The 25269-nt window shown below is 43.7% G+C and overlaps 1 protein-coding gene across 7 annotated transcripts in view; it reads left to right on the forward strand.

The window, feature by feature from the left end:
* Ntrk3 (neurotrophic receptor tyrosine kinase 3) overlaps positions 1-25269 on the forward strand; it is a 368787-nt gene that overhangs the window by 196368 nt on the left and 147150 nt on the right. For all 7 annotated transcript variants that reach the window (XM_035441374.1, XM_035441375.1, XM_027408171.2 and 4 more), the window contains one exon: positions 18099-18287. In XM_035441374.1, coding sequence (XP_035297265.1) covers positions 18099-18287 — 189 coding nt within the window. The remainder of the gene's footprint in view (positions 1-18098; positions 18288-25269) is intronic.

Below are 25269 nucleotides of genomic sequence, written 5' to 3' on the forward strand. Positions count from 1 at the left end.
TATCTCTTATGAGCCATCCCATATGAAATCAGCTCCCAACACTCTCTGTCCCCTTATGCTGCTCTGCCATTCTTTATGCTATTACTCCCTGATATGGATTTATCAGTTCAGTTCTCCATCACCTGCAGCCTCTCTTGTCTAACAAGACGGTGGGGAGGGGGCTCTGTTTATGTCTGCAGTCTCCCCAGTTTCTAATACACACTGGACTCTGAATGCATGTTTGCAGGCTTGGGCATGTGGATATTTGGGCAATTGGACACTTTAAGAGGCAAGGTTATTTCCCCAGCTTTACAGATAAGGATACCAAGACTCAGAGAAGTTGAGCAACTTTACTTTAAGTTATACAACTAACAAGGCTCCTGCACTCAGGATAGATACCCTCCCGGGTCCCAGAATTCTTTTCATTTTCAGCTCCTTGTTCTTAAAATACTTGGGAGTCTGACAAGCAGTTGGATGGTTGAGTGCTTCCCTTGCTGCGACTCCATGGCCTGTCATGTCTTCTGGCACATCTCTGCAAACATAGTTTTCCTACCCAAACCTTGGTCTCATTACCCAAAGATTTTTTTTCTTACTTTTTTGTCTTATTCCTCATTGGTTTATTAGCATAAGCCATTTTTAGCTCACTATTATAATAAATCTATTAATTCCTAGTGATTACAATCAGCATTAATCACATTTAACCTTACAGCAGCACACAATGCGAGACTTGTGGAGGAGATTCACTTTGGCTGTGGCAGTCCCCGACGGCTCTGACAGTGGAAGTCTAGATATTTCCTTAAAGGATGCACTTGGGCTTTTCCCTTGTTGGGGTTATGGTTGTGATATGCTTGCCCAAAGGCTAGAAAATTGACTCTTAAGATGAGGGTTTCCATGAATTTTTCTACTTTATAGCTTTGTATGGCCAGGCAAGTCACACATTATCCCCTGAGCCATAGTGTACCAGTTTCACCACTTTATAAAAGACAGAGTTATGTAACTCCAAACAGTGTCATTCCCTTGCCTCTCTCCAGGTTATGATAGGAAGCAAGAGGACCCTTGTTCAAATGCTCTGTATTTGTAACATGCTTGGTACTTCCTGTTTCTGCTCTCTACTTCCTGCTCTGCTCTATACTTCCTGTACAGCTCTTCACTTCCTGTCCCATTTTTGGAGTTGGAAATATGTCTTATAATTTATTGTGCATTTACCCTTTGAGCAAGGAAATTGGGGCACTATGCCCACAAGCAGAGTCAGACACTGTCCTTTAAAATACATGGATAGGTGGAGGTCTGTGTAGAAATCCATGACAGCTAAGAACAACTGACCAATGTTCCAGTGAAGCTTCATGCTCAGAGCTGGAATGGAGATCATTTCTCATTTGCGTCTTTCATCAGAGATGGGACAAACTGCCCAGTTCTCATGACCTAGCATGGAACAAAAGACTTTAGAACACACAAGTGCCACCGTTAGTGACTGTTAATACAGTAAGAAAGGACCTGGCCCTTAAATCAGTGATTTGTGCATGGGTTAAAGTGCCAATGGCCAAAGCCTTGAGTTACCCAACTGCCATTTTCTTTTTATTAGAATTATTATTAGTTCACATTTATTGTGCACTTACACCATGCCAAGTGCTTTCCATAAATATTTTATTTAACCCCAACCATAGCCTGATGAAGCAGTTACTATTATTCAGCCTATTTATAGACGAGGAAAGAGATACTTAAGGGGGTTAAGTGACTTGGCTAAGATCATTGTCATTAATAGAATGGTGGAAATGTGCTGTGACTTCACTTTCTCTGGAGATAAGCACAGCTGATGTTTCTCTGTTAAGAGGGGAAAAAAAGAGTCCACACAGGCTCTTTCCCTTGTAAATCTTCTTGAATCACAAAGGATGAGAATCTGGAGAAAGAGACAATAGAGGTGACAAGAGATGCTTGGTCTTCAAAAGTGCTAGAAGACTGTGTAGGGCTGTAGAGAGGAGGCTTGCAGTGAGTGGGGGAAATGCATGTGCTCCTGAGGAATAGCTATAGCAGTTGGTGAGTGTCAGATGGCTGTCTAGCTGAGGCAGAGACAGACCTGTGGACAATTGTATTTGGCAAATAAGAAACAGGGCCTTTCACTCAGTCAATAATGGGGGATGTGATTGGTTAGATATTTTTATACAAGTGGGTTTTAAGTTGCTTGGCGACAACTTTCAGTCTTCATTCATATTCAACTAATGCTAAGAAAATATAAGAAGGCATATGCAATGTCCAGGGGAGAGAGGGTTTTCCATGAAGAAAATCCAGTTTATTTGTGTGCAAGTATGTTGTATCATTGATCACTTGATCTATTTGACTAAACATTGAAAAGAAGCATGTTTCCTATCTACACTGGAAAGCCTTCCACATATAATATCCAATACAATGGAAATGGCTTACCAAAAGTCAGCTGTGTTTTACAATGTGCCTGTTATTAGATCAAGTATTGCACTGTGGTGACCTTCAAAAATGTTAGCTTGGTGACCCAGTGGTTCTCCCACTTGTCAGGATGGCAGGAACTTGAAGCAGCTAGTCACATCACTTCCACAGTCATGAGAGAGAGAGAGAGTGAGTGAGAGAGGGAGAGAGAGAGAGAGAGTGAGAGAGGGAGAGAGAGAGAGAGAGAGAGAGAGTTATTACATTCCATTGCTTAGACAGATCTCTCCACTTTTTTTTATTGATCTTTATGGGTTTCACATCATGTGTCCCTGTCCCATCCATCTCCCCATCCCTTCATATCTGCTCTCTGCCCTTGCACCCCCCAAATAAAACAAAATTCAAAAGAACTACCCGCAAACAACCAAACCAAAAATAACCAAAGAAATTCACACACTCAAAAGGCCTCAGGGTAGAAGAAGTTGTGGTGTGTCACACAGTATACCCTTTAGTCTATACATCTTTACTTGTACATGTTCATTGCAAAGAGTCATTGGTCTGGCTTCTGCTACACCCTCAATGCTGGGCTCTCACTAGGACTCCTCCTGGATATCCTATTCTTGCCTTGTGTCAAGGATATCTTGAAACTTTGATTCTGTAGGCTCAGCCCCTTCACATGCTCTAGCAGTTTGTAGATGAGCTGGATGTTGAGGTGAACCAATTCATAGGCTTGGTTCTGTGCTTGGGTGAACCTGGCTTGGTCAGCCTGCCAGCTTTTCCACATGGACATCAACAGGGCAAGTTCTCTAGTGCTGCCTCAGCTAGTTCAGCCACAGCAGCAGGCAGCAAGGAGTGGGCCAGTTCACCTGCTCTTGTGCCTTAGGGACCTGCTCACCCATGCCCATACCACTAGGGCCAGCTCCATTGTTTTACCCAGGTGAGGGGCAGGCCTGATTTCTTAAGTGCAGCAGTTGCTGAGGTTCAGGGCCAGCTCTCCTGCCTGCCTAGGGGTACGGGGAGGCATCTTTCCCTCACCCATATCATCACTTGGCAGAGAAGTCTGGGGGCAGGGTCAGCTCTCCAAGTCTCATGCCCTCAGGGCCTGCTCACCTGCACCCCCTGCTGACAGGGTCTATTCTACTATGTTGTAATGGTGAGGTGTCTTGTCCATTCTCCTGAATTCTGTCCACCTCCAAACAAGTAAGAATGGAATGTAATAACTTTCTCCTCTCTCTCTCTCTCTCTCTCTCTCTCTCTCTCTCTCTCTCTCTCTCCTTTGTAGCTCATGGTTCTAACTACAGAGGGCAGGGCTGCTTACTTCAATTATCACAAGAGAATTCCCAACATGTATGCTCACAGGCTAAGCTCAACAAGGTTCCCTTTCCAAGTGATTCTAGATTGTATCAAGTTGACAAAAATCTCCACCACACCATCTATGTGTTCACCAAACTTTGTTTACTGTCCCTTGCTTTCTGTGGCTTTCCCTGGGGGTTCTAAAAAAATGTGAAATCGGTGATTTTGGCCCTTCTGTGACTAGTGGGAACTTTCAGAGCTCCTAGTTTCTTTGCCCCCAACTGCTCTTTCAAATGGTTAATGACCTGAGCATACTCTGTGCTGGACCATATTGTCTTTAAAGGGCTGCTATTTAAAGGCATCTTGGGAGGAATCCCTGACTCACACATTTGCATATTAGGCCAGTGTTCTGAGTGTGTTTGGGAAGTCAGCAGTTCCAGATAATACTGAAAACAGCCTCTTTACTACAGTTGACATTATCTACTTAAGGCTTGCTATATACTGATATTTCCATATATCATTTTTGCTTAGCTTGACTGCTTAGGTCAAAGTCAAGATTAACCAGTTAATACTGGAGTTATCTAACCCCATAAAAGCACTCATTCTGCAGTAGACACTTGAAAATAGCAGGAATTTTCAACCCCATTATGAAGCATGGTGGGGGCTTTAAATAGAACACCAACAAACAATATTGTTAAGCAATTAAAAAATAATAAAGCAAACCTGCTTAAATGGCTATAACCTCCCAGGCTCAAAATTGTGTTTGCTGCTCTGGGAACATAAGCGCCTGAGAAGTAGAGAAGATAAACTGTTACTCTCGGGGGGTTTAAACATACCAGGTATGCAATAGCTAACGTGCCCTTTGCATGTAGTTCATGCGAGTGGGAAACATGATTTTCTTTGTTTTCTCTTCAGCTGCACGATGCCATGCATTGTCAACTTCAAATCTGTTTGTGTGCGTCTTCTACCAAACACAGAAATAAAAGCAATTTCTACCTTACCAGCTCCCAGAAAACATCCTCTGTCAATCCCTCTGTTGCTCTTGACACCAGTGACATTTCATTTCTTCATGTTGTAGGTTAGTATGAGGTTATGGTTGACCTTATAAGAGGCGTTTGAAGCCCCAGGAAGATAGAAGTCACTGGATCCCGAGTGCATGTTGTTGTACTTAGAGCAATGCTAGAGTAAGGTCCTGGATTAGAACTCAGGACCCTTGTGGCATCCATCTGTTGCTTTTGCTTTTCATAATAAATCTCTGTTCCTGCTAGGATGGTTTGACTTTTACAAGATCTTGATTTCCATTTTAATAATCTTAAGCCTTCCCTTGACTCTGCAAAGGAATTAAATTTAAATATGTATTCTACATTTTATCTTGACATTTTCTTTAGAAGGCAAGAACAAGAAGGAAAAAAGGGGGGTAGCTATTCAGTTTTTCATCATGAGGGGAAACTCCTGTTCTGTACAAGTTTTTATTCAGATCCTCTAGGGACACATGCAGGACCAAGGGCTGAGTATGCAAACTCCAGGCTCTCTTGTTTCCCCTAGAGACATTAGGAAAACCTGCATTCCCATATCCCAAATCTCTGTAGAGATCATACCTGTGTCAGCATTAAGAGATGTGGCTTAGAGATAGTCTTGTCAGTCTAATTGATCTTGAGTCATTGCCTCTGCTGTCAGAGCTGTCTGTCTCCTTACCCATAATCCTCATCACTTTGATAGCCCGTTAGGAATATGGGGCTTGGCCCAGTCTTGCCTTCATCCAATAACATTATGAAATTGATACTGACACTTCCATTGGCACTAATTTCTCTAAGAGATTGGAGCCAGAGGACAAGTGGTTTAGCTTCATGGCATTTAAGCTTTCCAAGTAGATCAAGATGGCCTAAGATTGATTGACCTGTACCCTGAGAAAGGAGGGAGGGAGAAGAGAACATAGGAAGAAGAGGGAATGGAAAAATCAATGTCTGCTTTGTCATCAAGTGATATTGACTGCTTGAGAAGGACAATGTCCTATATAATATTCTGAACATACATGCTTGGCTTCACCATGGTCAGCTTTCAAAAGAGTATTAGAAGATTAAGATAGAAACACATTGCCTAGAGAGGCCCCTGGGGTAACTTCCCATACTGCCCTCTCGTGTCTGGAGTCTAAAATGGCAGTTGAATTAATCCCTGACAATCTTCTTGCTTCACTTTTTGCTCTCACCCACTGGTTACCTAAGTTAGCAGAGTGATAGTGTCATCAAGCCAAAAGGACCCTATGAACAAGCAGGCTGAAATAACAAGTACTGAGCCCTATCTGGACTGGATGAGCATTCCCTTTTCAGCAGGGTTACTTTCTCACCTGAATGTCCTTTAGCTTAGTGGATGTGTGAGGAAACAGGCTTTTGATGAGGCGATAACATCAGGGTGAGAGACTTTTATGGATTGGCTGATTTAATACTATTACCTGATCTGGAAGTCAGTGCAAGAATAATACTATAAAAATGATTGCAGGAAGCCAGAAAATTGAAGAATATGAGTTTTGATATTAGATGGTTAGATCTTTGAAGTTTCCCACATTACAGAATCTCCCTCAGACACCTCAACCCTCCCTACTTAGGTAGGGTTCACACATATCTATGACTTTACTTTTTGTGGTTTCAAGTTTCAGCCGGGAAATTTTTACATAGAAATTCTAGGAATAAACAATTTTTAGATTTTATTTATTTAGTTTTTTTTTTTTTTTGACCAGGTCTTAGTATGTAACTCACAACTCAACCTGTTGAATGATGGGATTACAGACATGCATCACCATTCCAGGATATTCACAGATTTTTAAATTGCATGTTATTTTCAGAACTGTGATGAAATCTCACATATTCCCGTTTTCTCTTGCCTAGGGCATGAATCATTTCTTTGTTCAGTGTATCTGTGTTTTATACGTTACCCACATATTAGTTACTAGTAACCATCTCTGTGATCAGATTGACTATTACTGCAGTATTTACACATGGTTTAATACTCTTTGCAGTTTCAATGCCCAGTGAGGTCTTGAAATGTCCTTCTCAAGGATAAGGAAGCACTACTGTATTCAATATCCGTGAAGATACCACACTGAAAAATGCACAATCCCTATGGAAGGTTTCCTCTCTCTCTCTCTCTCTCTCTCTCTCTCTCTCTCTCTCTCTCTCTGTCTCTCTCTCTCTCTAAGTAGAAGGAACAATGATGAGGTTATGAAGAAACACAAGAGCTGGTGTTTGTTCATGTACACATTTGCAAAATTTCTTGTTCAATCATCGCTATGTGTGAGCATACATACCTGGGTTTCTGCTTGCCTGTGAGAGTTTGATGGTGGACATGCACATGGCATTGTTGCTTTGCCCTTTGCCCTATGTGACTAAAGTAGCTTCCTGGGGCTCATGGCAGTGGCCATATTGGCTTGGCAGTGGAGTCCCTGGAGGGGGAGCTGGGGCAGCTGTGTAAACAGGAACAGGTACTTCAGTATATGAAGTATGCCTTATGAGGGAAGAAATTATAGAGCTGATAGCATGCTATTTCGATTGATTTTGGTGTTGTATTTATATCACATACTGGCAATCAATTGACCTCTGTACCCCCACCACTCTTGCTGCAGTGCTGTTTGAATGAAATAAGTATATCATTTTTATGGCATGTCTGTGAAAGGGATGAGCAATGCAAGGGATTAATAGATGCTGCCGAGGCTCTTTCCCAAGTTCTGTCCAGATGTGTGGGAGAGGAGACAGCAACCAAGTTCAAGGTGCTTTGAAAGTGATGGCTATTGAAGAGGGGGAGATATGGTCTGTGTGTAACGGCAAGAGAAGGGCACTGGGATAGTGCTTTGTTGTAGGAGGAAGGTATGGGCAATGAACCTCAAGGCTAGAGTGTAGCTGGGCTTTGGATCAATCTCTGGGTGGCCTTCCTGTGTTTCCTTCCCATCTTTGTACCGTACTGCATCTGGAACACCTGTAATATGAATATACATTTCCTCTTCCCTTATGTGTGATCTGCATCTTGACCTAGATCTTTTACAGAAATGAGTGTGACTCTTCTTACTTTATTCCTTTAGTCTCTGTCTAGTTCAGTGTGTAGCATACAACATAGTAATTGTTGAACATAAGAACAGGAAGCGCCTATGTACAAGGTTGTTTTGTATGTTGGACCACAGTGTTGGGGGTCACTTTCTAGTATATGATATGGGCATATTGCTGCAATCTCTGAGAAGTTGTCACTGGGAGCTGAATAACCATAGATTGAATTCCCAATTTACCCCAGAGCCTGAGACTCCTCTACCTTTATAGCCCTTCCTGTAATCGTCTTACACCTTATGTCTGTCATGGCTGCTCAGATCCAGGTGCTGAGAGATAGATAGATGGGAGGCATGGTTGGATTGTATCCTGTGAAAAGATAAGTTGAGGTCTTAACCTTTGGTTCCTTATTTGGAACTAATCCCTGCAGATGGATTTAAGATGTAAATTAAGATAAAGTGACAGTGGAGAAGACTGGTCCTTAATTTCACTGGACTGCTGGCCTTCTAAAAAGAGAACAGAAAGACACAGACACATTGGAAAATTCCATGTGATGAGAGTAGAAAGCCATGTGTTTCCAGGAGAGAAGTGCAGCACCTTCAAGTTATATGCATGCCAAGGATTTCTAGCCAGTCAGAAGAAGGCAAAGGAAGATTCTATCCCATGTCTCAGGGAGCATGGCTCTGTCAACACCTCTATTTCAGATGCCCAGCTTCCAAATATGTGAGAAAACACATTTGTGTTGTTTTAAAGCCACCCGTTTTGTGGCATTTGCTAACAACAGCCCTTGGGAAAGAACACATTTCCAGAGACAGTGCTTACCAATGTTGGGCAGAGGGCTTGGACAAGGTGTATTTTCACATTTTGTGAATCATTCCTAGTATCTAATCCTAGGAAGGAGATGCAAAACATTATCACATCCTCCTGACAACAACTTCTATGGAGATCCCCTAGGTATAGAGTCATTGTGACCCCCAAAGATGATACTTTGGGGCACTGAGATGCATGGCCACTCTTTTATTTTCTTTTAGAGGAAACTTGATGTGGTCTCTGAGCAATGGACAGGGAGCCAGAAGACTGACTTTGCCTTGATTGTATGGTGGTTCAACTTAACAAGTAGCCCCCCCCCCCGTTTCCTCATCTGTGGAATGGGACTGTTATCCCTATCCTGAGTGTGTCTTAGGGTTGTGGTAGTCATTAGGTCCACAGATAGGAAAGGGACTTGTGAGCAAATAGTGTTTCTATAGATGAGTGTCTCCCTTGATGAAGAGAATATGTTTGTTATTGGTGGTAGGAGTCTGGGTTGGCTGTTTCCCGGTTCTTTGTGTCTTATTCCAAGCATTGAAGTAAGTGAATACAGATTGCAAACTAAAAGCAAATTTTATTCAAAAGCAAAATGAGAGTACAGATCAGAAATATGTTGTCAAGAGTGACAGTGGCCCAGTGAGTGTGGGAGTACTTGAGGACTTTAACTCTTGTTTGGGACTTCCTCTTGGGATATTCAAGAGAAGGAGAGGTTTTGTTACTAAAGGCACAGAGCGGGTGGTTCTGTTTTGATTGACAGGCTTGGATTATGCAGGCATTTGCTCACTGTGCACGACTCTTCCCATGATGCTTCTCATTTTAATCATATGCACACTCAATTATGGTAGGAAAATAGTGGATTCTCCCTAAAAGTTCACCTAGAAGTTATAGTTTTCCTTTTGCATATACCTCCAAACCAATTCAGGCCAGGTCAGCTACAGCTCCCTTGGTTTTATGACAGGATCTGGGACATGTTTGGAGTGGAGCGTTATCAAGGGGTTGCTAAAAGAAGTAACTTATTTCCAATATTCAGAGTAGGTCTGTATGCAGCCAGATGCATATGGGGGTCCCAGACTGTCAATAGCTTCTAGGTACATTCTCAGTGTGTCTGCATGGTACATATAGGTAAGGGCCCTAGGTTGCCAAAATGCATGGTTAGAACATGTGTGTGTATAGCCTAAACCAAGTGGAGTTCCAAGTTGCTAGGCTATTCTCTATGCTTACCTACCTCAGATTTAAATGCACCAAATCAAAGAATCCTCTGTCCTAAATGGCCTGTGATTTTGAACTTTAACTGCCCAGCCCTCACCTGAGATTCCTAAGGAGTCTCATATATCTGCCTACTGATGATGTATTTTCTACTAGGGGAAGATGTCATGTGGTATGACATGAAGTGTTATGGTCTGTGCATTGGGCAAGCTGAGTGGGAATGCTTAGGATCCTAAGGGCTTGGAAGTGAGTTTACCGTGTCTGAATGGACTGCAGGAAGCCAGTGGGCTTTCATGATTTCCCTCTAGCAATAAATCCAGACTTGTTTTCTGTATCTTAGATCCAGGGGCCAGGTCATTTGGGAGTGTTTTCATTCTGGACCGCACACAGAGGATGCATCAGAGTGTACCTTGAGGCAGGTAGAGGATGATGAAGCAACCAGCTCTGACTTGAAGTATGAAGCTGCCACTTCCTGGCTGTATGACCTTGTGCAGTTGACTTAATTTCTCTGATTCTGTTTATGGGCCCCACATTATTGAGTCACTGTGAACACTGTGTGAGATCGTATACACACAAAGCCTGGCGTAGTACCTCGAGTCACTAAGTGTTCAGCAAGCACTTACTATTGTTGCTTTGATTTGTGACAAGAGTTTTGAAGGCCATCATTCTGGGGACAGAAATTGGATTTTCTACAGGTGGCCACATGTCAGGGCATTGCTCCATGTGTGTTTGAGAATACAGTGAGAGAGCTGCCTGGATATGCTTTGTCTGCGTGTGATGACCTGCTCATTGGGAAGCCCCGCATAGCAGCGATGCCTACAAGGCTCCACATTTCTCCTGCAAAGGGTTTTCTTCCCCTCAGTGTCCATTGTCAGTCTCTGCTTTCTCACTCATCAGATCTTGTTGTAATTTAAAAGAAGTGCCAGCCAAAACCATCCAGGGTCAACCAGTGGGGTTCTGAAATATTAGCGCTTCCACTTGTGAATGAGGAAAATCAGAGACATCTGGGCTCAGCTTGCAGGCACTGAGACTCTCCTTCTCTTTGATAAGGGGGTACAGTTGAGTTAGTGCGAAAAGCCCTGTGAGAGAGTGGGTGAGGGGCATGGAGGCAATAGTGATTCAACCTGGCTGTAAACTCAGGTGATGTTTCCTTCTGCTCCCAAAAGTCCCCAACTTGCAGGGGCAGGGGAGCTATAAAGAAATCTTCATGGGGAATAAGTACTCCATTTTGGCATAATATTGGCTTGCTGATTTTTTTTTTGCATGTATATGTGTGCGGTATGCATGTGTGTTTGCATATGTATTAAAGTTCACACGGAGGCACAAAGCTGATGTTGAGAGCCTTCCTTAATTGCTCTCTACTTAATTACAGGGTATCCCAGTTGGATCCAGAGCTTACCTATATGGCTAGTCCAGCTAACCAGCTTGTCCCGAGGATCCCCCATCTCTGCCTTCTGGGTGCTGGAATTAAAAGTAGCTGACATACCCAATCAGCATTTATGAGGGTCATAGGGATTCAAATGTTGTCCCTTGCAGAACAAGTGCTTTAATGGCCGAGCCATCTTTAAAGCCTCCTTGCTGAATTGTGTGTAGTAACTACAGAACAATGGGTAGAGCTGAATTAAGAAATGTTCAGACTTGATGTAGGAACTCTTTATGGGGCCTTGGACAAAGCACACCTGCATTTTGGATATACAGTTGTATAGTAATTATTTACTTCCTGTTGATGCAACACCTGCACACTGAGACTCTGGAGGTGGCCAGTCTCGCCTTTCCTCTAGGCTGAGAGCACCTCTCTACTCTCTGGACCCCATGCTGCTGGCCATTCTGCTGCCTTTGGATTTCCTGTTGCTTCCAATAGCTACAACTTAGTGTCTCAATTTCTGGGTCTAAAGTCACCTGGGGAAGGTGTGAGTTTCTTTCCTGTACAAGGCCAATTCCCTTATGAATGAATCTGAGCTGGGTTAAGCCTGGAGCTGGAAGCTGCAGGCATGGTTCAGTGGTAGATTACTCATCTAGCGTGCACAAGGCCTCATCTAACCCAGCATAACTGTGCCCTTGTCATAAGCAGATGCTGGGGGCTGGGCCAGAATAGTGGGATAAACTCAGACTTGGACAGCAGATAGACATGGCAGTATCTGCTGTTTATTAACTGGGTGACCTCGGGCAAATTATAAAACCTTGAGCTTCAATTTCCTCAGCTGCATCACAGTGGATAAGAGGATCAACCCCCAGGGCTGGGTTCGATGATTGAGTGAGATAAGGGAACCAAGCATTTAGAACACTGGGTCTCCTCTCTTTCCCTTAAGCATGTTCGCAGGCTTGTTGATCAGAGGCATCGTTTTCAAACACCACACTATCTCCAGGCTCTGAATGCAGTGAAGCCTGAACAACGCCTTTGGTTCCTGTAAGAGCTTGGAGGGAATTGGAGCCAGAAAATAAGGCTTATCTTTTGGGAAGTGCTTCTGGGAGAGGAGCTCAGCAGTGAGGAGGGCATGCCTCGTTGGGCAGCCTGCAGAACCCCTGTATGTCCTACAGGTCATTCTGTGAAATGTCTGCTCAGATGCTGGAGAAAGTGGGGGGGGGGGTGGGCAGTGGATTTGGCTAGGAATTGAAGGCAGTGACTTGTTCCTAGGAACGCTCTTGGGCACAGCCTCTGTTCACTTGGCCTCAGTCCCACATCTGCCAATAAAAATTAAGAAATTGATTTTCTTTTGTTTGCCTCTGAGGACCAGACTCTTTTTTTTTTTTTTTTTTTTTTATGAGATAGTAAATGGAATCCCTCTCTCAGCATGGCTGGATTTTTAATTGTGTTTGTTGTGCTTTCACTTACTCCCCTTTATGAGTTCCTGCTCCCAGATTTGTTGAACTCTTGCACACCAGGGACATGTCAGTGTTTGATTTTTATCAGTAGGAAAAGGGTTGAGGTTTTTAAAAACTCATTTTCTTAATCTAAAGGTTGGCTTGTGTGCTTCATTCTGACACACTGGAAAAACCCGAGACCCATCTAGGCTTCTTTTACTTCTCACATCCTGTCTAGGTGGTTATGGTCTCACTCCATCCACAGCTGGAAATACAAGCTCACCTTTGGGGCACAGAGTGGAGGGGAGGCATTGAAAGATGAATTGCATCACTGAGGAAAGCTTACTTTATCATTTGAATGGAGGATTACTTTTGCAGTGTGTGTGTGTGTGTGTGTGTGTGTGTGTGTGTGTGTGTGTAGACTAGAATTTGACCTTGGGTGTCTCCACTATCATTTTTTAACCTTTTCATTTTGAGACAGGGTCACCCTCTGAATCAGGAGTTCACTGATTAGCTACACTGGCTGTACAGCAAGCCCCCAGGACCCACCTATTTCTATCTCCCAGTGCTGTGATCACAGACAGCACACATTCTGCTTTTATAGGTCTGCTCTAAGCTTGACTGATCAGAGCTGTCTTTCACAGGTGGGCCCAAGCTTACAGGTACTTAGCTTAGCTGCACTGGGTCAGGTGTCTTACACCCTCTCTATAGGCTCATGCATTCACACCATGATCTATCTGTGTGCCAAAACACTCCAGAGAAACTGGGAAGGTACCAATTTGTTTTTCCTCCTCTACTGTGTGTGAGCCATCCTATCCCCTTTTCTTCCGTTGCACCATTGACTCTGAAGACAGTATCCTTGGAGTCATCAGAGACTTAAGCGGAAGAGACCTGAGTGTGTGGGTCACCCTGGTGACCAGTAGCACTGTCTCTTTCCCCTGTGATTCGAGTCCTGCCTGCCTGGATGGGAATTTACTATGGTGTAATACTGTGCCACTGTGCCCTTCCCTGGGGTTACATCTCTGAGAAGCCAGACCAGGGATGGTGTGGACTCACAGCAGTCATCTCCACATAGGCCCTATGTTGCTCCAATCCCATAGATCTATCGAGAGACTGCTGGTTTCAGCCATTTGCAGGCAGGGATGGCAAGAGTCTTCTTCCACATCCTTAGGAGTGATGGGTATATAGCCAATTATCGGCTTTTATTTTAGAGTGAGGATGACTAAGATGACCTTGGGTAGTGGACAATGATCTGATGCTTCCATTCTCTATTCTGGTTGTGGACATAGTTTAATAAGAATATTTGGCAGTGGTGGTAAGATACCTAGATGAATTATCTGTAATCTCCCTGCGTGCGTCTAATAAGGTGACTCACTCTTTTCCCAATTCTCAGGGTCAAGAACAATACCTTTCAAAATTGTCCCAGGCTCTCCCAATCAAAGGCAGCTGCTCATGGGAAGGATAGTGAGCCAGAAGTCAGCCCGTGTCCCTTTGAGCAAATACATTCCCCCACACTCTTCTCTTTTACCCGGCAGTGCCAGGTGACGGTTCTGAGCACTGGTCTTGGGGTCAAGCTATGAGTGTGAATTCTCTCATTGCCTCTTTGTGGGGTTTATGACTCGGAACAAGTCATTGCTCTATGCCTTCCTACCTCCATCTTTAAAATGGGACAATCATGCCAGCAACCTCGCAGAGGTGTTCCAAGATTAAAAGAGCTAGAATGATAGAACTTGATACTTGGGAAGACTGGATAAAAGCCATAGAAATTTCTCCAACTCACCAGAGCTTAGCCTTATCCTTTATTCTGTGACACTCATCTCTGTAAGGCCAATCTCCTCATTTTCAAATGCCAGTTTTCAATATTCATTTTTATTTTGTGTTTTTAATTATTGTATTTTATTTATATGTTTGGCTGTTTTGCCTTCATGTGTATTTGTGTACTGTGTATGTGACTGGCACACTCAGAGGCCACAAGAGGGTACTGGAGGCTCTGCAACTGGTGTTATGGGTTGTGAGCCAGCATGTGGGTGCTGGGTATTGGACCTGGCTCCTCTGGAAGAATAGCTGGTACTCTTAACCACTAAGCCATCTCTCTATCTCCCTTTTCATTGTTTATCCTGTTTGCCCTCTGAGTAGATTCTGTTGAACTCCTAGATGTTCCTTTTGGGCTTCTAAAACTATGTATTTTTCTGGTTCTTTTCTACTTTCTTACTATTTCTTCTGCTCCCCCTTGCTTCCTTTCCAAGGCCCATGTTTAAATGTTGGGGTCTTTCGGGGTTCTATTGTCTGGCTTACTCTTTTATTTCTCTGCAACTTTCTTAGATGAACTCTTCCTTCCCATGCATTGGGAGTCTTTCCCCCACAACTATTACTTCAACCCTTTCAAAATCTAAAACAATGCAAGATGCAAAAGAAAGATAAGTTTTAACTGACTTAGGTCACAGCCTCTTAGAAAGAACATTTTATTGACTGGCCATTCTCCAGGAACTTTTAAGACACAGATCGAAGAGGGTAAGGACCCAATGTTACATCTTCTGCCTATTATTCCATGTCACCATAATAACCCACATTCCATAACTCTTAAAAAAGAAAGAGATGTGAGGAGACTGTGGGTGCTGATCTCCTTCTTGGGGTCTGTGGTTCCTTTCAGTTTGCTTTTTGGAAGATTTTCTTGACTTCTTGAACTCATCATTGACTTTAAAACATTGATAATGAACATTTTCAGAGACCCCTTCTTACCTTCAAATGGTTCACCCCTTAAGTATTGTCTTGTTTTATAGCTCTGATGTTATATTTGCCCCTTTGAGTCTATTGGTTTTTGTATTGGCTTTCTGAGTCTTCTTCATACCTTGCTTCTGATTCCTGCAGGCCCCTGAGCGCTCGTCTTGCTTTCTTTGTGGAGAAACTCTTCTGAGCTATCTGATGGTCTTGCATGCAGCACTGTCTCTTTATATTTAGGAACTGATCTCTGGAAATCTGAAAGGATTCCACGTTATATGCATGAAGTTGTCTTGCACACTGTCAGCCTCACTGTGAAATGATTCCAGGGTGGCTTTTCATTAGGAAAAGCAAAAATGTCAACATCTGCAAGCCTTCTTTCTGCTTTTCTCTTTGGAAGCATCTTCTCACAGCCTCTAGTACTGGGGTGAGGGGCTATTTGGAAGTGGTAGGCAGGTTGTGCACAAATGTGATTGTTCTAGATACAGGAAAAAAGGGCTCAGCTCCATGCTTCATCCAAACCTTCTCCTGTGTCTTTTGAGTCAACTTCTGTAGGAATAAATTCCTCCTCTTGAGGAATGGGGACAAGGCTGTGGACCCAGGTGTCTTGTTGAGGCATGGGCCTCCCTTCCATCTTCCTGTGCACCATATCCCTCATACCATGAGCTTTCCTGAACTCCCTACTCCTGGTTGGTGTTCATGCTCCCAACAAGTCACATGCCACCATGGCTCTCTTGTTTTGTTCTGAGTCACTTCCCCCCTTTGATGTTTTTCAACTTCAAATGTTGTTGAAATGTCTTGTTTATTCTTTTCTCTTCCTCTTAGTGCACTAATATTCCTTCAGTTCTTTTGTATTATAGTGATGCTTTGAGTGGTGGCTAATACCGGGGCTTAGTGTTCCTCATTTCACTGCAAGTCACTATGAAAGTTTTCCCAATGAGTTTCTGTGGAAAGGGTTTTCAGGACTGCACTCCTTTCTGCAAGACAGGTGATTACTCTGGGCGTTTGGGCAACCACTTATTGCCACTTTTGCACACGGTCTCTAGACACCATCAGCCATTTGTCACGGGCTGGAATAAGCCTGCCTGTGCTGACGGAGTGGAATCCAGGGTCCGCCGTTTGCATTTACCAGTCTTCCATTTAGTTCTGCCTCATTGGTGCTTCACCTCGCTGTTTGATGGGAAATATTCTCTCCATAAACTTCAGTAAGATGTAATGGATTTCTGCAGTGGAAATATTGTTCAAGCCGCAAAACCAAATCACAGCAGGCACTTTGTCTGGGGACCCTGTGTCTAGCAAAGCAGCCATTTAAAACACAGTTGTAGAAAGCCACAGTCACAGCTAATTCCCTTTACAGGGCTTTTATTTGTATGCACGGGAGAAATACACCACCAAACACAATCATTGTTCTGCTAAGACTGCAGCATTAATTATCTCTGTCAACTTGTGCTTTTGAGTCATCTTACTCACTGGGTTTTGTCTTAGGGTTAGAAAATGGGGAGAATGGAGTTGGTGAAAATGTAGTTAGTATGCTTTGTACGTATTGAGACAATGTGGACATTTCAAGAGTGGGACAGCCATCCCAGCTACCACCAATTACTATTAACTAATTACTATCACTTGTAAAACATGGTTTAGGTGAGGCTCAGGGCAACACTGTGAGTGAAGGAAGGTTATGACCAAGTCCAGTAGAAGCCATATCACCCCTCTGGAAATTTGATGGCAATGCTAAAGGCCATGGGGCCTCCAATTTCCTAATCATAGGTTCTGGAACCTTCTAGAGTAACCTCCCACTTTCTAGATGGATATTCACAAAAAAAAAGGAGATCATTTAGAATCTTAATGCTCACATGCACCCCAGACTATTTCTGGGGTGAAACTCTGTAGTTTTATGTATGCATCTCTGTCTGTCTGTCCCTCCCTCCCTCCCTCCTCCCTCCTCCTCCCTCCCTCCCTCCTCTCTCTTCTCTCTCTCTCTCTCTCTCTCTCTCTCTCTCTCTCTCTCTCTCTCTCTCTCTCTCTCTCTCTGTGTGTGTGTGTGCCGCGCGCGCGCGCAAGCACCTGTGACCATGTATATGTGGGTGAGATGTTGACTTTGGGTTCTTCCTCAGTTACTTTCTACCTTAATTTCTTTAGACATGGTTTCTTTTTGTTTGTTTTGTTTTTCAAGACAGGTTTCTTTGTGTTGCCTTCAGACCAGGCTTGCCTCGAAGTCATAGAAGTCATATAGATCTGCCTGCCTCTGTCTCCCAGTTGCTGGGATTTAAGGCATGCACCACCACCGCCCAGCCTAGACATGGTTTCTTGGTACAGCTGGAGCTCTATAGATAGCCAATAAGCGCTAGGCATTCTCTTTGCTCTGCTTACCCAGAACTGGGACCACAGTGTGTACCTCCATACTTTATGTGGGTGCTGGGGATATAACTCAGATCCTCATGCTTATGAGGCAAGGACCTCACCACTTTAGGCTATCCCCAGCTCTTCAGTAGTCATTTTTAGTGTTTCAAGTAGAGGAGGGACAGAGAGGAGCAACTACTTCTAGGTTCTGTTTTTAAGTCTTGTCGCTGCTGCATAAACAAAGAAACATGAGCTTATTATTCTGAGCTCATTTGGGCTTGGGGAGAAATTAAAAATGACTCATGTAGTGGTTATTTCATTTTTGTGGGGAACAATTTCTACTGGTCAAGAGTCAGTGATTTTAAAGGAAGAGAATTTGGCTGGAGTTGTGTTAACCCCAGCATTCGGGGAATTCGGGCAATAATTATCAAATGGACTGGACTCTTCTAAGAAAACGTGGTGGTAAAACAGGGCAGTGCTGGTACTGAGTGGATGTGACCTCACTAGGTCCTGTGTCTCTCATGATTCATGCAGGTCCTGTGGCTGTCATCAGTGGCGAGGAAGACTCAGCTAGCCCACTGCACCACATCAACCATGGCATCACCACACCTTCCTCTCTGGACGCTGGGCCCGACACAGTGGTCATTGGCATGACCCGCATTCCAGTCATTGAGAACCCCCAGTACTTCCGCCAGGGACACAATTGCCACAAGCCAGACACATGTAAGTAACAGGATTGGATGCTGTCCCTTTTTTTTTTTTTTGGTAGGGGGTGGTGTGGAAGCAAACCATGTCTCTGGGGTTCTGGAACCTTCTAGGGTAACCTCCCACTTTCTAGAAGACCCTTCCTCTTTGTCTTTAAGCACAGAGAATAGCCTGGGCTAGGAGATGCCAGTGGATAGAGTCCCCGAGGAAGGGCTGGCCACAGGTCAAAGTTTAGTCCCCTCTTTTATTCACCTAGCTCAGTATAGCCATGAGTAGGGAGGGAGAGGTGCTCCTGTAGGACAGGGCACACAGAGGAGGTGGTTTTCTCTGAAGACCCAGCCTAGCTGCTGGAATACAGGGCCTGGCTCTGTCTGCACAGCAGCCCCTGAGGTCATCAGAAGCCTCCTTGGGAGGGGGAGGGAGTGAAGGGCAGTGAGCACATTTGAACAGAGATGTATTTCTAGCTGCCCAGTCCAGCCCCCAAATATGTACTCCCTGGAAACATTCCAACTCAAGCTCCAGGAATCCCCCCTCAATTCGTACAATATAGGGCACCCATTTCCTCCATGTCTCTCATTTCCTGTTGGTTGCAGCTACTCTCTTTGTATTTCTTCTGAGCCCTACTAGGTTCCCTCTCAGTTCCTGAAAGCTGGGGTGGCTGGTCTCTCCAGCCAACTATATGCTCCTTCCTGCATCCTCAGGCTCAATGGGCCCCATGATACGAATGCACAGCGTCTCCCTTTCACACTGCTCCTGCCTCCTAGGGAATGATTCACTGCTCAGGAGAGTTCAGAGATACCACTGGAGAGCAGGGACACCAGGAAGGGGTCAAAGCAACCTGTTAGGGAGAGGCCTCACCATACAGACAGAGTAGCAAAGGTTATGAGCACCACAATTCCAGCTGCCAGGATTCCCACGGGTTTTTTTTTCATGTCTCAATCCATTGGGGGTAGGCCTAGGAAAAGTTATATTCTGGTCTTTCTCATCCCATGCTCATCTCTGTACTTGGGTCATACTCTTCAAATCTCATAACTCTTGCTGCTCCTACTGGGACTTCCAGCAGCACTTGGGTCATCCCATCAGCATTTGCTTCCATTTCTCTGGCTCTGAGATTATTTAGTGAGCGTTCCCACAATGAGAAGTGTTGGGTTTATGTCAGCTGAGATCATCATTTGCCTCAGTATTTAGAATCTGCACCAGCGGTTTTCAGAGGCTACCTGTGAGGGTCATACAAAGGATAACTGGATTCTAGATCAAGGTTGGCCATAGGGAAAAGATAAGGTTCCAGATATACAGTGTGAAACTGTGCAAAGAACAGCCCAGCAGCTAAGTGCTTGTCTGAGGTCAGGCTTGTCCCCTGGATGGGGGTAGCCAGGAAGGACACTCTTCTGCAGTGTTCTTTGGCCATTGCCGTTTTGAATACATATGTTATTCTTTCTGTTTGAGGTAGTTCTTTTCCAAAAAGTCCATGTGAATGGTGAATTAGAAAACTCTGAACCCTTGCTCCTAGAGAAAATGCAGTGTTAGGTTTGCAATATTTTATCAGCTAACCTGTATATAACATTTCATCTTGTATGTGTGATTTTGTTCACAAACACTTTGGTTAACATGCATGACTGACTCATTCACATGCGACTCAGCTAACAGCTGATCAACACCCATCTTGTATACATTCTTCTCTATAAGACATATGGTCAATATCTTGTGTTTGGAATCATGGGATGGCATTTCAAAGCTATGCCTGGAAGCCATTTTAGAGCAAAATTACCAACAAAAAGCACCAAATGTAAAAAAAAAAGGTGGTCTAGAATAGACCATTCAAAGAGTACACTTGTTTATGGCATGAAAATTGGAAGAATAATTTTGAACTATGTTGCATGTGATAAATATAAACATTTTCATCTTCCATTTGGAAGTGCACATACATATCTAAGTATAGACACTCAAGTATTGCCCCGTGCAGCCTCTACTGGAAATGTTCATGTAGAGGCACTGGTTTCTGGAGTTCAAATGAACTTTAATGACCAGGCAAATTCCCAAGTACAGAATCTTGACTGATGAGCAACACTGCATGCTCTTAGTGGATGCCATGGGCTCTTGGTACAGAGTCTCTGATCCTAGGGTCTTATGTGTTCACTGAAGCTTTGGGTACCATGCCATCTGCACAGCTTCAAGACAAGGAAGGGTGAGTGTGTCATGTGGGAGGAAGGGAAGTTTCTTCTGAGACATCAGGGTCTTTGTCTCCTGGGAACTCAGGAGCTGTGGAGGAAGCTCTGGGACTAAATGCATGTCCTTGGATGTCAGGAAAAATTTCACAGCCAAGGAGCCATCATAGCAGGAAAACCTGGAGCATGCAGAGCCTTCCTTCTGGAGCTTGTTCTGGTGTGTGAGCCAACACAGCCATCTAGGGAACCGGGCTGCTTCTGTGTAAGCAAGTAGCAGTTAGTGGGGATTCTCGGTTTATTGGCAGAGACTTGAAGTTGGAGGGGAGCAAACAAAACCTTATCACAAGAAGTTCACAGGTTGACTCCAACTGTCCAAGCCCTTTGACAGTAGGAAAAGTATCTTTTTCATGCAGCAGTCCATTTTGACCTATCAATAGACAGTGAGTAATGAATTATTTTCAGAAGACACATGTGGCACAATAAGTACTTTGTAGGAGCATTTACAACTGTATTTGACTAATTTTCCTGTGACTCACACAGGCAGGGACAAGAAGACTGAGAGGCATTGGGGTATCTCATTCCCAAGTTTTCATCAGTCCAGGGAACTCACTCTATGATACAACATCGTGTACAGTGAGATGCCATCATAATAATTAAAGTCATGTCTGCTTTGACACATTAATAGACAGGAGCATCTACTGTAAGATTAGGGTCACTCCTTTGGAAGGATAGCAAGAAACAGGGAATTAAGAGAAAATATTATTCATATGGAGGTTCCCAGGGCTTCCTCCACCCAGTTCCTTCCTTTGTCCCATTTAGCATGTGTCACTTGGGAAGAAGTTGTATGGACTTTAGAGCTTCCTAAAGCTGCAGGCATCACTCTCCAGCCTCTCTAGCAATGGGTTAAGTGTGGAGTGCTTTCCCCCCCTTTATTCTTGTGTTTACCATGAGTCATGGGACCTTTTTGACCAGAGTGATTAGGATGCTGGTTGGCTCCTTGCTTCTCATTTTCTATCTGTCTTCAATCTGGTCCACAGCATTTTGCATCACATGTCAGGCTGCAAGGATATTTAAAGATCACCTGTTTCCAACCCCTTATCAGATGCTTGCATCCTCTGGCTTATGTTCCCAGAAAATGCTCTGCATTTGACATTGTCTTCATTCTGAATTGATTCAGCCTTTCCACGAATTCTGAAAGACCTGAATAAAGATGCACCTACTTGGTCCTGCGTACCTAGCTTGAGCCTAATAAGCTTCCTGTTATTTGTGTAAAGATTCCCCGATTCTCAAAAGTACTAGAAAATGGATATTGCCTTCCTTGTATACAGATGAGGGTCTTGGGCTGTATCTTACAGAACGAGACAGAACTGACTTGTCCAAATGGATCACTAGGGAGATGGTGAAATGTGTGCATAACAACACTGGGGCCTGGATTACCTTTGTGAACCTTGTGGGCTGCAGTAAACTCATTCGTTGGAAGGCCTGGGCTTGCTGTCATCTTCAGAGTCAGGCTTCTGATCTTTACCTTTGGCTGGGGAGAAGTCATCCTGGTTGTCTTTGAAGCCTTGGGCTCTCTTGATCATTCCTTTTCTTAGAACTTAATCTCTGTTTAGGAAACAGGCTGTTCGGGGAGAAAAAATCTGCTTCCATCTTCTTCATCCCTTTGGTCTTCAGGTGTCTATGTCTGCCTTTGTTCCCAAGTAGTGTTCCTGTTTTCCCAGGATCAGCACCTCACATCCTGCAAACAGCAATGTATTTATATGCCTGGCACCTCCTTCTACTGCCCTCCTCCAAGACTGCATTTGTCTGTTTCTTCTTCTCCCCATGACCTCTTGTTGTGCCATGATGAGCTACATGCCCACTTTTTAAGCTGCCTCCCAGGATATTCACCACTCTCTTTCTTTGATCTCTTTGTATAGTTGGACCAGTCTCCCAAGTCTCTCTTCTTCTTAGCATCTATGCACTATTCTGTGAAGACTTTAGCTTCTCCATCAAACACACATGTAGGATAGGTTTGTGTCAGGCATTCTTCTAGACTTTTGAAAAAATGGAGGGAGGAGACATATATTGTTGTTATCTTTTTAGATTGACTGCCAACCATAGCTAAATCCTAAGAGCCCCTGCTTCTTTTTTGGAGCAGGGTTCAAGAGAGGGTTTCTCTGTGGCTTTGGAGGCTGTCCTGAAACTAGCTCTTGTAGACCAGGCTGGTCTCAAACTCACAGAGATCCACCTGCCTCTGCCTCCTGAGTGCTGGGATTAAAGGCGTGTGCCACCACTGCCCAGCTGACCCCCTGCTTCTTAGAAATCCCCTCCCCACAGCACCTTGTACATTCTGCTTTGCTGTTGCTTTTGGCTTTCCAGCATTTATCCTTTATTTAATTTCATGGCATTTCATTTTATGGCAATCACTGTTGACTAACTGTTACTGTAGTGTAATTTCTGTTTTGAAATAACACATCTGCCTCTCTGTATAGCATTGTCCTATGCCATTTTCTTCCTTAATATACTATGTTATAATGGCACTTCATTTCCAGCCTCTTGTGAATCCCTAGCATACTCACACTATCCCAACATGACTTTTCCTTCTTTCTTTCTAGCTCATGGCTTGTAGGCATACATGTACTAGTGTTGAATGACTTTCAACCACATTCTAAGTCACCCTGTTGCCTCTCTAATAAATGTGTACTGTTTCCCAATCATGGATTTATGTTCTTCCCAGTTGTAGCACTTCTAATTATCCAACCCCACGCATATGCTCACACTATGTGTGCACATGTGTTCATGTGTGTAGAGGACAACATTAGGAATCTCTCTTCAGACCCCACTCATGTTTATTGAGACAGGGTCTCTCTGTGACCTGAAATTGGCCAAGTGCAGCTAATCTGACTGTCCAGTAGGCACCAGGCACCGACTTACCTCCACCTTTTCAGCACTGACATTTAATTCTTTAGTTTCTATTGCCCACACCGCTTAACACTAAGGTCAAGGCAGACACTAGATAACATTCCTCAGATGGTGCTTTAGTTTGGATCCTGAGTGTTCCCAAAGGCCCATGTGTTGGAGACTTGGTGTTCAGGGAGGCACTCTTGGGAGGTGGTAGAAACATTAAGAAGCAGACTCTAGTGCTCTAGTGGGAGTTGTAGGATATTGGGGATATGTCCTCAAAAGTCATTGAATGACAGTCTTCCCTCACTTTCTTTTCCTCTCTGGGCACAAGGTGAGTGATTTTGGCTCCAACATATGCTCTCTACTGTTGTCACCCAAAACCTTGCCAGAGCCCTAAAATCAATAGGTTCAACTTATCCCAGATTAGGACCCTCCTTTTCTATATAAGTTGATGATCTTAGGTGTTTGTTATAGTCATGGAAAATTGATTAATATGGATGGCTCATGACCTAGGCGCTTTAGCAAGGTTGCTCATCTGTAATCTCAGCATTTCTGGACCAAACACTGAGCTGGTGTTTGATGTGTTTTATATTAGGTGATCAGTAACTAGCTTTCCAAGGAAGAACCTGCTACCCTGTTTTATAGATAAAGCAACTGAAACTATAGGCTTTGATAGTTTGTTCTAGATCACACACGGCTCCCAAAGTCGAGCCTGGGATAATACAGACAACAGACCAAAACCATGAAACCTGTCAACTAGCTTTATTCATTAAATCAATTACCTAGAATTCTAGGTACCCAACAGTCCCCCATACCTCTTGAACTTAGGGAGTCATCTTGTTGAAGAGTAAGGACAGTTTTCTGTGTACAGTATTCAAGGGTGACCAAGGTCTTATAGTCACAAGGCTGGGTCAACACCTGTCTGGCACTTGTACCTCTCTGATCATAAGACTCAAGATCATAAGGGACCATGATTGCCTTCAGAAAGGTAGTAGCTACTCCTGACATTAGATATTTTTTTTCTTCATAGAGTAGTGTTAGGTTTACATAAAACTTGAGCTAAAAGTAGAGTTCCCACATGTTCCCATCTACTCCCCATCCTCACAACAGTGTTCCGTATTATTAAAGCTGACATGAATATGGTTCATTTGGGATAAGTGATAGCAATGGGATAATATTGAAAGATTGTTGTTAGTGTAAGTCCACAGTTTTTAGGAGGGTTGTCTCTTGGTGTTTGGCAGTTCTGTGTTCTGCTCTAAAATCCTCTATCTTCTACATTCCCACCCCTAGCAACCACTGATCTCTTTATTGTTCCCATTGTTTGTGGCAGGGCTCTTCTACTTGTCATATAGTTGGGATCACAGTGAAGCTAGCTTTCCAGCTTGGTTTCACTCACTTAGCAATATGCCCCTAAATTCTGTCATGTCTTTCGATGGCCTGATAGCTTATTTCTTTCTGATATTGAGGAACTGTCCATCTTCTGGATGTATCACACTTCATCACTGGCTCATCTACTGGAGGACACTGTATTGTTTTGTTAGAGCTCTGTACCAAAGCACTCCAAACAAGTCAGCTTCATACAACATGAGTGTGCTGCCATGGTCTGAAATCAAGATGCTGGTAGGGTGTCACTTTTCCTGAAACTTGTGGAGATTCTTCTGAGCTTCTTGGTATCTGGTGGGACAGCCGGCACCTTGACTGTCCCTCAGATTGAAGATGAATCACCCCATTTATCTTCATGTGGCTTCTAACAAGGCCAGAGTGAATGTTAATTAGGGGGTCCACTCTACCTCAAGGTGATCACTTAAAATAATTTTATTTGTAGAATCCTTATTTCCAAATGAGTTCACATTCTAAGGTACCAGGAATTAAGGCTTCAGGGTAACGTTTTTTGAAGTGGGTAATAGATAGCTTCATTGTTTGTGGCTTCCTATTTGGGACAATAAAGC

Source organism: Cricetulus griseus, chromosome 3 (assembly GCF_003668045.3).
Source record: "Cricetulus griseus strain 17A/GY chromosome 3, alternate assembly CriGri-PICRH-1.0, whole genome shotgun sequence".
Taxonomy (NCBI): Eukaryota; Metazoa; Chordata; class Mammalia; order Rodentia; family Cricetidae; genus Cricetulus; species Cricetulus griseus.